The 15,587-nt window shown below is 38.6% G+C and overlaps 2 protein-coding genes and 1 long non-coding RNA gene across 4 annotated transcripts in view; 2 read left to right on the top strand and 1 right to left on the bottom strand.

Annotated features, from left to right (window-relative positions):
* Positions 1-15,587, top strand: part of LOC111328463 (protein turtle homolog A) — a 39,414-nt gene that overhangs the window by 4,794 nt on the left and 19,033 nt on the right. The window contains exons 2-3 of one of the 2 annotated variants that reach the window (XM_088727214.1): positions 11,043-11,109; positions 13,856-13,900. The gene's annotated coding sequence lies outside the window, so the exon portion shown is untranslated. Of the gene's footprint in view, positions 1-11,042; positions 11,110-13,773; positions 13,901-15,587 lie in introns of those variants that run through there. The other variant, XM_022932899.2, reaches the window with a different exon arrangement.
* Positions 834-6,506, top strand: LOC148726074 (uncharacterized). The gene has a single exon (XM_088727217.1). It carries the CDS (start codon positions 2,299-2,301, stop codon positions 5,605-5,607), a length of 3,309 nt encoding a protein of 1,102 aa, XP_088583343.1. The 5' UTR covers positions 834-2,298; the 3' UTR covers positions 5,608-6,506.
* LOC148726073 (uncharacterized) lies at positions 9,410-10,424 on the bottom strand. Its single transcript, XR_015989454.1, has 2 exons — positions 9,958-10,424; positions 9,410-9,884 (listed from the first exon to the last, which is right to left on the bottom strand). It is a non-coding gene; the product is annotated as an uncharacterized LOC148726073 (long non-coding RNA).

The raw sequence follows: 15,587 nt of genomic DNA, 5'->3' as shown, positions 1-15,587 counted from the left end.
CCGACCACACCATTTGTTTTTGAAAACGCAACATGAAAACGTTTCTGGAATAATTAGATTGTTTTCAGCAAATTCCCTAAAGATGAGTACATTACCTTTATCCGTCAATAAAGATACGACAACTCCGAAAAATATCCGAGTTAAGTCCGATTTCGACTTCTTCAGAGTTTTTCTTTTACTTTACTATCCAACGGTGCTTCGTAGAGTATAAATAACGCCCAAAACGAGAGAACCAGTTGACAGGTTTCCTCGCATCGGGCGAGCGACCAATTGGATTGAAGTTACGAAAAAAAATGGTTAACGATTTAAATTATTTTCCTGATGACGAAGACTCGGAATGGCTGGCGAATATTAATCCAAGTTTTTTAGATGATTCGAACGAAGAAAAGCAGTTCGACGACAAGTTTCATCATTTATTGAAGAAAATACCACGTCAATTCTGTTCCGCTTAGCATACATATATGTCACGCATTCCCAAAAGTAAATATCCGCGAAATTCACCCTCACTGCAAAAAACATTAGGCGTGTTTGATAAAAAAAATCTCTCATTAAACATTTTGTTGTGTGTTATCCCTGAGTATTTTTACTCGCTATTTATATTTTGACTCGACCTACGAGCTCGTCAATATAATTATAATAATAATAATAATAATTTGATATTTATATTGCGCAAATTAAAATGTGGATATGATCAAATGCGCATCACAACACTTTTCGAGGGACTTTGGCCGGACTGCATCAGCAGTTTACAAACAATCGAAGGAAACTTATTTAAAAATTCCCCCTCCCCCCAATTCCCAGTAAACAGGCCAGACCACATCACAGTAATCTCGTGAGTGGGTTCTTCAATGTCCCCTGCCTAACCAAATGAACTAATTAATAGATGCAGTAAACGGGACCTACGGTTTATTCGTCCTTATCCGAAAAGACTAGAATGTCTATCCATTTCTTGATATTATAGAAAGGTAGCGCATTCTCCTCAGTTATTTTAAGACCTTGAGTGTTGGTCTGGCCGGGACTCGAACGATCGACCTCGACCTCCCGCACAACAGACCAGCGCTTTAACCAATATTCGGCAGAAGTCGAAAAAATACTCCGCGATACTACACAACGAAACGTTTAATAACATATTTAATTTATTATCCAAATGTGTTTCGCAGAGTAAAAACAACACCCAAAAGAAGTACAAATATCTCCCGGTATTTGTACTCCAGAGAGAGAACCAGGAAGACATTCGCCCGCACTGAAATAACAATTTGGCATGTTGGATAATAAATCTCATATTAGACGTTCTGTTGTGTTGTATCGCTGAGTATTTTACGAGTTGTGACGTATAATTCAAAATACGGCACTATGGTGTTTGGCCTCCTAGTGTTCGGTGAGAAATGCATGGTTTTACTTTCCTACGAGAGTGTCCGCCGTATATTTTTCAAATGCTGCACAACTCGTAAAAATACTCATCGATACGACACAACAAAACGTTTAATAAGATATCTATATATATTCAAGTGTCTGTTTGTCGGACAACGCTTTTCGTGGTGGCTTAAAAACCCTTTTTCAGAACTATAGGTTTGCGGAAAGGCTGGTGGTAAAAATCGTGTATGTTTTGACGGTTGACAAATGACCACATTGAGACCGTCTTGAAGCGGGGACGAAAGTTTTCAGTTCTATTTCAGAGGAGTAAGCATTCTTTTAAAATTAACAAGAAAGAGCGGGTATATAATAGTGGTTATTGTTATTTGGAGAATACAAGGATGCTCTGAAGTTATGCAAATTCTTAGTGTTAGTCAAAAATGCATGGTTTCACTTTCCTACGGGAATGTCCGCCTTCTCAGTTACTGATGAGTCACAATTTGCAGATAAACAGATGAAACAGAGAAAAAAATGTGATTTTGCAAACTCTGTGGGGAAGTGGAAGTCGAGGACCGCAATCAGGTCATTGGGAGGTTTTCATACTCAGTAAAAACCCTTACAATATCAACTCACGATTTCTCCTCATCCCTGAAAACGTGTCTATGGCGCCTCTTTCTAAGAAATTTCAAATAAATCTGACGTATTTCAAATAAGGAAAAGTTTGACCCAAGGGTTTCATTTTCCTCCTTCGGTTTCCTATGTAGTCGAGAAAATGATAGCGTGCGAGAACAAATCATTGAGAGCCGTAAGTTTGCCAGGAGTTAAAATTGCAGTTTTGCCATCGAAACTAAAAATCTGAAACAATGCGTAACCGAAGTCCACAAGCCAAATTATGAAGCAGTTTTCATTTCATCGAAACAGCGTGAATGCAACAGCATTGAAACGATGGATCATCTCAAAGAACTAATTGCACCAAAAACCTTCAACAAAATTAGCTATGCCGCAGTTTTATTTTGGTTCATGATCAGCGCAGTCTTCTTTGGCATTTTTGCTGAAGTGGAGAACAATGAAGAAAGATTTGATTTCCGCTGTGGTGGAGTGACGAGCGAATTCACCGACCTCGTCCGTGGAAAATGTTTCGAGAAGTACGAGAAACAGTACAAGAATCACGGCGTTCCTATATATGGCTTCATGATCATCAATTTCGGCCTTATTGGAATCGTATGTGCTATGTACTCCCAATCAGTGAGACATAAAGTCGATCATTTGTCCTCAAGTAACCGTAACGGAGATCCCGAGAGCGGACTGTCGCACGACCAAGGGAACTCAAGAGGGCCAGAAAGAAACCATGGACACAAACTTTTCATCGCTTATTGTTGTCAACTATCCACAAGACTTGTCTTAGGAATTCTCTTCATAGTCCTACAAACTCAGTGGCTTTATCCTTTACAGTTTTCCTCAAAGTTTGACTGTTATTTTAACTATGAAACCAATCAGCCAAGGAATTCATCTAACGCCACCCCAAACAATACTCACGAATGTTACAATCGACAAGCGGAAAAGAAAACCTTCTGGATGTATGCTGTCCTTATGGTGAATGGAACTTTTGTCGCTGGCATTCTGATTGAAACCGTCTACATTTTTTTACGAGCATGGAAAGAAAGGAGATTCATGCAAGACTCAGAGTTTCTAAAAACCCATCTAAATCCCACCGATGGAGGGAGCGGAAATGAGAACTCTGAACAGCTTCAGACATTCATCACGAAAACAAAGAAAAAGATTAAAAGAGACACCCGTTATCCCGCCGAACTCCGATCACCGTTTTCAGGTCCTCCAGGGGAAGAAACAGCAACCAAAGATTTGACTCTGGATCAGATTTACACAAACCTGGTGGTCATTCCCGGGAGGGCTATGTACCACTTTACTACAGACAGACAAGAACAACTCAGAGTTTATCCAAAGTCGCACAACGAAGAATCACAACTGGAAAGCCTGAAAGACCTCCTAAATGATGAAAATAAGAAAGTCTTGATTGTCGGTCGTCCTGGAATCGGCAAGACATTATGTTGTACCAAAATTCTTAGAGACTGGGCATCTGATAGAGTATTCAACGCAACATCCGGTGCCAAAATCCATTTTGATGCTGCGTTCTTGGTGAAATTCAGGCGATTCGATTCAGCAAACGACCTTAGCCTCAGGGAACTACTGATAATGTCAGAACATTCTCCCTCAAATCAACTGGACGATGAAGTCTGGAAGCACATCCTGCAGCACCCTGAGAGTGTCCTGATACTTTTCGATGGATTCGACGAATTTAAACATGGCGCGAACATGGCCGTCCTGGAGCCTCCCCTTCCCAGCATCGAAAAAAAGATGCCGCTCGAAATCCTTTATCAGTTGCTTGTAACCGGGGAACTCCTCGAAGATGCTTCGGTTGTAACGACTACGAGACCTACGGCTTTGAAAGGCATCGAACATCTTAAGTTCGACAAAGTCTTAGAAATCCTGGGGTTTTCAACCGAGCAAATTGAAGAATACGTTTACAAATTCGCTGGAGATGACCAACAAGCAGGCGACACATTATGGCGACACATCAGCAGCAACATGAACTTGCTTTCGCTCTGTTATATCCCTGTGAACAGCTTCATCATTTGCTCAAGTCTGTCACAGATATTGCAGTTCGAAAGTTCCGCTAGCGTTACCCTCCCTTCCAAATTAACAACGATTTACAAGATTGGAGTGAAAGTGTTTTATTTCAAACACACAAAAGAATTCCGCAAGAAACGTTTAACTCGCGAAGACTTTCTTTCAGTTAAACTGCCAAATGAAGTGAAAGAAAAATTCGAGACACTAGGAAGAGTGGCCTTTGAAGGAATTAAAGAAGGAAAGCTGATCCTTGAAGGAAACGAAGTACGTGGAATGGAGGACAGCGCTCTCTTCCATCGCTTACCCGACCGTCATCCTGAAGCGTTTGAATACAAACCACAATTCTGCTTCATTCACTTAACAATGCAGGAGTTTTTCGCTGCGAGGCACCTTGTCAATACAATGACGGAAAGTGAACTGACGGAATTTGTTTCCCAACACATCAAGGATGGAAAATGGCAACTGGTTTTCCAGTTCCTAGCAGGACTAATGAACGATAAAGAAAACCTACCGAGCGAAATTATCACAGACCTTCTTCCTGTGGAAACTAAAAAGAGAAGAATTGTAGAGCATCAACTGTTGTCAGAGAGTGAAACGGAAAGGGAAGTAACCATGTGGCCAACTCAAGCAAAACGGAATTTAGCAGTGACATTGTTCAAATGTGTTAACGAAAGTGATAGAATGCAATCGATCGTTCAGAGAAAACTACAACAAATTAACTTTAACGGTTTAAATTTTATTTCAAGTGACCTCACAGCTGTTGATTGCTCTTCGTTAGTAAATGTAATTAAGGATGTTCAACAAATTTCACATCTACAATTAACTGGCAATAAGATGGGTCCTCTAGGTTGTTTAGAGGTTTGTAAATTGTTAAAATATAGGAAATCTCAACTGAGCTGGTTAGGCCTCACAAGTAATCAACTGAAAGATGAAGGAGCAAAGCATTTAGCTGACGCCATTAGAAACGGCAACTGTCAACTATGCTGGTTAAACCTCGAGTACAATAGCATCTCAGACACAGGAGCACAGCACTTAGCGGAGGCTATCACAAACAGCAACTGTCAGCTACGCACGTTACACCTCACAAGAAATAACATCACATACACAGGAGCACAGCACTTGGCTGACGCCATCACAAACAACAACTGTCAGCTACGCGAGTTACACCTCTTCAACAATAACATCATAGACACAGGAGCACAGCACTTGGCTGACGCCATTACAAACAACAACTGTCAGCTGCGCACGTTAGACCTCTCAGGCAATAACATCTCAGACACAGGAGCACAGCACTTGGCTGACGCCATTACAAACAACAACTGTCAGCTACGCACGTTATACCTCTCAGGCAATGACATCACAGACACAGGAGCACAGCACTTGGCTGACGCCATTACAAACAACAACTGTCAGCTACGCGAGTTACACCTCTTCAACAATAACATCACAGACACAGGAGCACAGCACTTGGCTTACGCCATTACAAACAGCAACTGTCAGCTACGTGAGTTACACCTCAGAGGCAATGGAAACATCACAGAAGCAGGTGAGCAACATGCACGTAGTTTAGTAAGTAAGAGTAGGTCTAAGTGTAAGCTATATATTTAAGCCTCGGCAATTGAAATTGTAAACTGTAAAAAAATTATCTGAACTACTTACTTTTCAAAATCTTACTATTCAACGCTAACTGTGAGGTAACCAGCTCAGTGACAAATTACAACCTAAAAACTTAAAACGCGAATGAAAACAAACTAGGTTTGAAAGGCGCTCACGGCAGACAGATTATTTGAACCGGATCGAAATAAAGAAAAAGGAACCAATGACCATGTTTATTGAGAGGAAAGGATGTCAATCTTTTTTTATTCGAACCAATAATATTGAAGTGAAAACAGAAAGAGAACCGGAAAACCTCGGACCTCTCAGGAAACTCTATCGTTTCATGATTGGTTAGTTTCGATCCTAAATTGAATGCAAGCTTCTGTATGTTTTGATCGCCTATGCCTGTCACGAGGAATAGTTTCCAGTTAAGTTTATCGAAGTTCTTTTGGAGATTAAAAGCGGATCAGATGAGTTACTTTCAGTACAGATTATAGATAGAACACATTTGTTTTATAGTTTGTTTTCCCTTTCAATTGAAGCGATCAGGTTCAAGTAATTTCATATTAACTGCCATTGAAATCCTAGCCAATTGTAAATAAACTCGTCGCATGCTTGAAAAAGAAAGTTACTTTGGTATTGAGAGATTTAAATCATATCAATTTTGTTTAGGTTTCTACAACTGATGTAAATACTAGCAAACTTTTGTACGTATTTAGCGAACTTCTGTACATATGTAGGGCCTGTTATTTGCCCGGTCTAATGAACTGTCCATAAGTTGTATTGCACTGCAAAATCGGAAGATGAAGAATCAGCCTTAGCAGTTAAGATTACAACTTACCAGTACTTGTTAATAGAGCCAGAACTCCCAAACCTATCAGTGTGCAATAAATTTTGTCAACGATTGTGAACTTTGTGTAGTGATCTTTTTATCCCCTATGATTAGAGGCAACTTAAAAGGAATGGGGAAGAGTGATGGGGGCGGGGGAGATATGTACCCTTCCTAATTTCAAGAAAAAGAGTACATTTACCTGAGAAATATGCCTCAAGTCTCCTTAAAAAGCTGTCTTCACCATCACCTACACTTGATGGGAAGCTAACAAAAATAGTGGGGATTTACAGCACCTTTATTAAAACCTTTACCATATATTAGTAAGAATGATTTCCCTCGCAGTAGTAAAACAGAAATTCTTCACCACGTCTCAAACCAATGTGTAAGAAAGCTTTAAATGTGAATGACATGAAATAAATATCAGTCACGCATTCGCTTCAATACGTTCCAACCTAGCCACTCATTCAGAATATTGGCCAGATAGGAGGACACATGTTTTAAAAGCTTATGCTGATGCAAGGTTTATGACATTGATGGAACTTGGGAGCAAAAAAACAATCCTAATTAGATAAAAGAACTAAAACAAATCAGAGAACAAACGTGAATTCCACAGGTAAAAGGAATGACAAGAGAAGGCAAGGATACTCCACAAAGTACTTGTTTCTGCTTAGAAAAAGCAAAACACTTGAGACTTCCTCCCAATTTTTCAACACTTTTAATCTGGATTTTTGATGCAAACAATACAAATTTATCCATTTCATTTTCCTGCCTTGGTTTCTCATATCAGTTTCCAATGAAGTTGAGAAAATGATGGCATGCAAAAACAAATATTTGACAGCAGCTGGTAACTTTGCCAAGAGTTGAAATAGAAGTTGCAAAATAAATAAATTTAAAATCTGAAACAGTGAGTAACCAGAATTCCACAACCTTGGGTATAGAGCTGTATTTCCATGTAAAAGAAACGTTGAAAATGGATAATTAGTAAAATTAAGGATTATCTGCCTACTGCGATATCACAGCAGAAAAGTAAATCTGCATACTATGGCCCAATTTGAGTTTAAATTTTGCCACATAAGGCACGCCATGTACAATACATGATACATGCGGCTAAAACTTGGCTGATACATTACCAACAACTTGCATTTATTATCAGCAGGAGCTTTTGACCTAAAACAGGGTTATAAACTTCTTGTATCAGCTGATGAGGGTATCAACTGACATTTGATCAACATGTAGACCCACAGCTGCCTTACATACACATAATCGCAGCTTTTAACTTAGTTGACTTTATGTAGTTATTAATTTGCCATAAAATTCTATTTTGCATTGGTTGCTTGCTGTGATTAATTTGACTTTAGAGCAAGTGCAACACAATGGAAAATTATACATGTATTGTTGGCTTAGTGATAGAGCATGGAGCTGCAGAATCCAAAGCTCTACCTCTTGACTACTCATAAGGACTAATTTTTCCCTCTTTTTCCACAATAATGAGAAGATAAAAAAGAACATGTTTCTCTAATATTTCATTTGTCTGGTCTCAGAGTGAAAATGCTCACGGGGAGATGCATGTCATAGAGTATCCAATTTGGCATTGTCAACCAGACCTTTGTCCTCTTGGTTCCTAATTAAATAACAAAAACAAAAAAAAAAACAAAAAAACTGGCTGAAGACTCAACTCCCTGTCGCATGCATATTTTAAGGGAACTGGCTTTTATTCAGTAATTAATTTTGTATGTTATTAACAACACGAATTACAATTTTTTTTGTATGCAAGCTTGTTGGTACTTAACCAAGCTGAGAGTTTTTAAGAAAGTTGTTTGTTTTAATTTGTAGTCTTCTGTGAAAGATCAGGAGGAGAATAATTAAAAAGATCTTTATGTCGCCTGCTTTCAAATAATTAAAAAGATCTTTATGTTACATGATTTTGAATGTAGTTAACTGCATAGAAAGAAAGCCTCATGTACTTGAGAACACAGAAAAGGTTAAGGATGGGGGGGGGGGGTTGCAAAATTCTCCTTGCAAACAGTGGAAGCAACAGGGAACCAGAAGCAAGAACCAAAATTCTATACCTCTAAAAAAAGTTTTTGTCGGTCAAAACAAATCCAACCAAATTAAACAAGATTTTTTACTCCTAAACTTTTACAATGACAGAAGAATAACAAAGGAGAAAAGAAAGAGACAACAATTGTAGGCAACAATCCAGGGATTCAGAGAGCATCAAAGTCAGCTAAAGCTCTAGAAGGCCATGCTCTACTTTGGGGGAAAACTGGTAAAGAGGGGTGGGCAACTTGCTTTACTTCAGGGCCGGGTTGTTCAAAGGTCGGTTGAGAAAACCCAGGGTTAGTGTAAAATTTGATTTCAGATCTGAAAGTTTTAAAAGAAAATTTACTTGAATTCCATTTTTCAATGATTTAATGATTGAATGCTCTAAAAAGAATTGGGAAAATTATCCCAAAACGGCCTTTCAACATAGAAATATAGAAACCGGGATTAACAACTATCCCTGAGTTAGCGCTAATTGGCCTTCCAACAACTGGGCCCAGGTGGTGAACTCCTAAAATTGATAGGGGTGCAAACTTGCAATTTGTCGAAACCTCCATTAAAACCCTAATTCTGATTTTTCTGGGAATTCCTTGAAATTCTCAAAAATTCCCAATTATGTAAATAAGCTCTGATTTGAAAAGCTTGGAATTACTGGGAATTTCTGGCAAAGGAAAGTTCAAGTTTTGCAAAGACTTGGAATTCCAAGGAATTCTTAGCTATACAAACTACCTATAAGTTAAGATTAGGTGGAATTTTTGGGAATTTCTGGGAATTGAATTTGAGGCAATGTACATAACCCTGAAGTTCAAATAATTCCAAGAAATTCTCATTAACTTGAAAGTGAAAGTTTTAAGACAAGGAGTAATTTTAGAGGCTTAAAACTTTGGTTCCCCCCAAAAAAGGTATGCTACACAGAATGTACCAAGAGATATACCTGTATACGTTTATCATGAAATTTATTATTCAAACTGAGTTTTAGTAAATCTTAACATTAATATGCACTTTTTTTCGTAAAGCAGCAGTCAATTATGTTAAATTATGCAAATTGTCAATCGTAGATTTGCTTTCTAACCTCAAAGGCCTCTTGGATTCCAAATGTCTCATGTCCACAGATGTGCCAAAATCATACAACATAAACATAATCATAAACATGTGAAAGCTTCGAAATGTGCACATCCATTTTTAGGCGAGAATTCCAACGCAACAAAGTCGCTTCCTTCTCTTTCACAAATGTTTCTTCGTTAGGAAACGCACTTAACTCTCTTGGCACCACTGCTAGTTCCGTGCAAGCGAAAGACTATGGCTGTGTGGAAACGTGTTGCTGAACACTTGTTGCGGTCAAACTATGTTGATTTGGGTACTGGTACACTGTCACCATCTAGTTATCTCTTATACTTCCTATGGTGGCATCCACCTGTTATAATAATGAGGGTAAAACACGTTTTAAATCACATTCAAAGTTCTGATTGGCTTGTGCTATTTCTCACCTTTGCCGTGAACACAACTCAAGTCAGGGTTTCCAGTCTTCGTTTCCTCGACAACTTTTGGCCACAAATCGTGCACTTGTATTACGCTCGATTCTTTTCGATTATTTGCACATAGAATCTTAAATCTACAAATTAGTTATTCTATATCTCCCAGCGTTAGCCTAGCTATTTGGGAGTACAAGTTCCAAGTTCCAAGTTAATCTTTCACCAATCCGAAGTGTCCCAAACGACACCAAGGATAGCTCATGAAACAAGGATATCCCATGAAATTCTTAACCTTCGAGCGCGGAAATCTTAACGATCTTCTTACAATTAATATTTTTGCATTGCATCCCTCCCCTACTTGGGAAGTGACAAGCAAGAGACACGTTCACAACGCCTTTTGATTGGAAGAAGTAAAACCACATTCTATTGGTTAATAGTTGTGAGGACATAACTGCAACGGAAGACACAACTGCAACGCTACAACGTTTTGCCGCATAAATTTATTATTCCCGGTCATAGCCGACAAAAAAGGTTTGACAGATAACCCGTGACCCACACCGGACGTTGACATTCATAGGATATTTTTAAATGTGACCAATATGTCTGATGTTGATCGGCTTTATCTTATCTTGAGGTTTTTCCGGTTTGATAAACTGCCTTCCCTTCATCGAGATCATCTCGCTATCAAGAAGGTCACGCAACTCAAGATGAAATGAAAATTAAAAAAAAAAAAAAAAAAAAGAAGTTTTACTCGCTGCTAGCCAAAAAGAAATCCATAAACCTGTATATACTTGATAATCTTCAGTTTAGTCCTACTACTGAAAAACTCGACCACAGTTCCGAGGCCCGTTTGTGAGGGAAAGTTATAACTCGTTGAGTTGAGTTACAAGTGGCCCAGGAGACTAAACCGTTTTAACCCTTTCAAAAGCCTTAACTATTTTCACGGTTTTGTTTAATTCCTTTCATTTAAGTTTTAATATTTTTTGTCCCTCTCCACATTCAGAACTCTCCATTATGAGAAACCGCATGCCGTCTGTGAGACGATGACTAATGACACTTCAATTTTCTTCCCTCTGTGTGGTGCATCGTGTCTGTGACAGGCAGCAGGCGTTAACAAAGCAATTCCAGCAACTCGTCATTGATAGCTCTCCTTCTCACACAATTAAGGTACGTACAATTAATTCAATTACAGTAATTTACTGTTGATGTTTCATGTAAACTGCAGCCTTACTTTTGAAGCGATCAGTTGTTGTGGTGAGGGGTTTTGTACGGTGGCCCACAGAAAACATTGGCTCAGATCGTGGAACGTGTTCGATAAATCATTTCACACGCTACAATCTTAGATTTTATTACTAACGAGTAGCGTTTAGTTGTTTGTCTAGAGAGGTAAACATGCCGAGTGGTAAACATGGCGCAAGTGAAGTTTGCTTGATTATATGATTTGTTGTTTGTCTGGGTGTAAAGACCATGAAACTTTCAGGGGAAATATTATAAGCTTTACGGTTTAATAATTCAAATGAAGAAGCGGCTAAACTGTCGCTTGTTTGCATCAACTTAACATATTTTATTATTCTTTTATGAGTTTAAACCCAGATGATTTCAATGACAAAACTCTGATTATGGATATAATAGCGAAACAAATGAGAAACCTATTGAGTAAATACTTTCAATACGATGGGTTCAAGTCAAACATATCAGTTGGTGGTCCGCCACGCGAGGCGTCGCGAGATAACCTTTCTTGACCAGTGATCCCGAATGTTACACGCGAGGCCCAGGTGCTACTGTGAGTGGTTGGCATCCATGGTGCGACTTTCTTTAAATATACCTCCCTTTCATCACGGCATAGGAAGATGTACTCATTCTGAAAATGCTCTGTACTTTTATACATCTCAAAATAAAGAAGATGTAAGAATTTGGCTCCCGCTTTCATCTATGATGTTGGCAGATTTCCTACTCGACCAATGAGGAGCAAGAGAATACTCACGTGGTTTCACTGATCAGAATGACAAACACGTGATTAGTATTCCATGCACTTGGAAATGAAGGCGGGGAATGCTACTGAGCAGAATACGATGAAATGATTGACAGCTGTCAAGTTCTGAAGTGGTTACAGCTTAGCGTTCTTTCTTTCTTTGTGTCAGTTTCACAATTAAATTGTTTTCAATCGTCTGTGCAGTATCAGGTGAAAAACAGAAGTTAGACCAGGGAACTGACAAATCTCTTTACTCTTGAATCTGATCTGAATCTGCCGACACAGACTCTGCTCAAATTAAAACAGCAATGATTTATCCTTGACTTCTGGCGTGAGTGAATGGGACCATCAGCGATGATATAACTAAGCCGCGCCGTGAGAGGGTACAATACTATCAGATTATATTAAAATATAAAACAATATTAAGACTTAATGCAATGATCAAACAAAGTTTTTTCTAGTTCTTAACTCGGTGCAATTAAAAATGTGTAGCTCTCTTCAGTTGAAAGCTAAACCGTTTTGAGATCTTTCAAGTATGACTTAAAATCAGTTACTTCATGTTCTTATCTGTGTGTTGAGAAAAACATCGATATAGGAACTTATGACTTATTATAATTTTGACCCAAGTGTCGTCTTCAAAAACAATATTAATGATCAAGCTATGACCGTTTAAGACAGAATTGCATACATTATATTAGATGAAGTTGTCATTTCAAGAGCTTTGTTATCTCTTTTGCGAAAACTGGAAGCAACGTACATAAACATGTGCTCGTGTAACAAAAAAATATTTTCACGTTTTCTTTGACGTTTGTCTGATTTTTATTTTAAGGTGAAAAAGTTACAAAAGAACGATATCAGATGTAATGATTAGATTTTCAATTGTTCATGAGATCACGCTTTGGAATCTAGTGAGCAGTGATCAAACTTTCGATCAAATACCGATCGACAAGTATGTATTGCAGGCCTGGAGAGCAGTTGTGAAACAAAAATAGTTGATTTAATGAAATATTTATACTGGTTTTAGTTTGATCTAAATTCACTTTTCTTATCATGCGGATTTCGACCTTCATTCTGCGCCAAGACTCAAAGGGCATATTTCGTTCAAACTCAACGGTGTTTGAAAATTCAGTTAAGAGAGATTTTCTAAATTCTGGATATGTATACTTATATTTGTCTACGATGTCCACTCGTCATATTAATGAGCTTTGCCTCGGCTGAATGAAATTAACATCCCGCTGTGCACATTTCTCGATATATTTCACCCGCCAGTGATTCTATATTCTACGTATTTTCTGTTGTAGTGTTTTAGTCGGCTAGTCATTGTTCCTTTTCGCTCATGAGTCCTTGGCAGATACGAGCTGCTTTGTTATCTTTTCGTTTCTGATGGTTAGGCTGTTTGCAGCGTGCAGCGAGCAGCGTGGGTAAAACAGAAAAATGTCCAGTAACATTAGAGAGCCACATGTAAAGTACATTATAACATAACCAAAGTAAAGCGCGCGCTCTGATTGGTCAATTTAGCGTTCCCCATTTGCCCATGGGTGTACGCTGCTGACGTGAGCAAATGCAAAGACTATTTTTCCGCGCGCGCTTGTTTTTTCTGGTCGCGTAAGATTTGTTAAATAAACGGGAACTCTTTAGCTACAATGTATCAATGTTATGTTATAAAACAAATGGTAAACACCACAGCGTACACTATTGAGTTATGGATGCACTTGGGAGGTTTGCTAAGCACTCAAGAAGCTAGAGTCGCTCTCGGCTGTCGCCTCGAGCGACTCTTACGCTTCTTTCGTGCTTAGCAACCTCCCGCGTGCATCCATAACTCAATAGTGTACGCTGTGGTGTTTACCATTTGTTAATTTTGAGATGAGTAATATCGTACGTGGTTAGTTTTAACATATAGTTTAAGCCTTCTCCGCATCTTTCTTTTATCTGTCCCAGCAGGATTTCACTGAGATGATGAGATATTTTGTCAGACTTGGAATCAAGGTAGTAATATATATTTTTTGATTCTCATTTCTTTAGCTGTTACTTTATTTAAGTATTCAGGTCGTTTGTGTAAAATAAGGCAAGAAAAATTAACCTCATACAGGAGAATATGATCAGGTCTTATGGTGGATCTGTAAAACGAACAACTCGCCAGTTTCACTCTTTTTTTACTGATGGAGTACAAACATTTCAAATCTTGAAATATTAACAGTCATGTCATGATGAAAACAGCTGGTGATGATGAAAGCTTTATGTGGGCTTCCTTCGGGACCAACTGATCTTCCGTTCGACTTTGAATGTCTTATAAGAAACGAAAAATCTTACACAGAATTGTACTCCATTTTCATCAGATTTAATTGCGAAAGAGAATTCGAGAAAGCCAGTAAAAAAGTGTTATCACAACTCATGTTTCTTATTCAAAAACCTTGAAAAAACTTCAATTTTATGCCGGAATACTTGATATGGCTTCACACTGTGATATTTGGGAGTCAATGAAATCACATTGGAGGAGCAATGTTTGTGGGAAGCTAATGAGACCGAGGAGGTTTACGGTGTTTTCTTGTGTTTGCGTTCGGTAGAATTTTGAAGAGTTGGTAAAAATCTATAAGTATTTGTGTATTCTAAATGCGAAGTGTACATACTGATGTACTTGATCCCCCTTATCTCTCTAGGACGCATATTCATTTAAATCCTTTACTCTTCTGGACGATGAGAAACTGAATAAAGATAAAAAGTTCAAATATAATGACAATGGAAAGACAAAATGTTGTCAAAACGAAATTTCAAATCACTGAGAAGAAGTTAGGTGCAAGAAATCATCTGATTTCACAGATATGAGAACTAGTCTACGAGTTTGGATGCAAAATATCCGTGCATTGACGTCATAACCGGTTGATTTTGGTCACTGTATGGTTAAAATGGCTGGCTGTCTCACATTATCTATATTTCTCTCCGTCGCTTCAGCTGACCCGAGAGCATTTCTGAGAGCGACAGAAAAATTGCTGAATACAAAAAGGCTGAAATGTCTTTCTAAAGGGCTAAATTCTTCCCTGTAATCCGATCTGAGTAACTTCATCCTAGGATTTTGTTCTGTTTTCATTTTTGTGAATTATTACTCTTTGGAGTCGCCTCGAACTTTGAGCGAAACGGGAGCAAACGCAAATCACCAGCGCGCCGCAGACTCCACGCACGCTTAGCGCGCGCGATTTTCAGGCGGCTGTGGACGGCGTTAAGATAAAGGCGTTATTCGTAATTTTGTTTGCTGTGGACTGTCAAACATTAAGTAACAGTATAAATTTGTGTAAAGGTCTTCCTGGTACATGGAAGATCTTTACACAAATTTAGTTAGTGTCTAAAAGGCACCGAGTACTTCCTCAATTTTGAGCTGAAACCGCTAAGGTGCAATTAGGCTTTTTTTTCGCTAAAAATAAACTAAACTTTCTTGCTCAAACGATGATGGGATCGAATACGCTGTTTCGTTTCTTAGACGTTGCTGAAAGTACTGTTTTGGTGTTACGGATAAGTCGCCTTGATAAACATGTCCGCACGCTGTTCTGTGAATTCTTTTAATACTGACGTGCGAGTTTCGGAAGAAATACTTGCTGATAAAGCTACACTGAAGTCACTGAACTGATTGAAATGACCACAGTCATTTGGTGGGAAAAAGTGAGAAGAACCAACGCGGACA

This window comes from Stylophora pistillata, chromosome 7 (assembly GCF_964205215.1).
Source record: "Stylophora pistillata chromosome 7, jaStyPist1.2, whole genome shotgun sequence".
Taxonomy (NCBI): Eukaryota; Metazoa; Cnidaria; class Anthozoa; order Scleractinia; family Pocilloporidae; genus Stylophora; species Stylophora pistillata.
The sequence above is the reverse complement of the archived record's forward strand: the minus strand, read 5'-3'. Positions and strand labels throughout refer to the sequence as shown.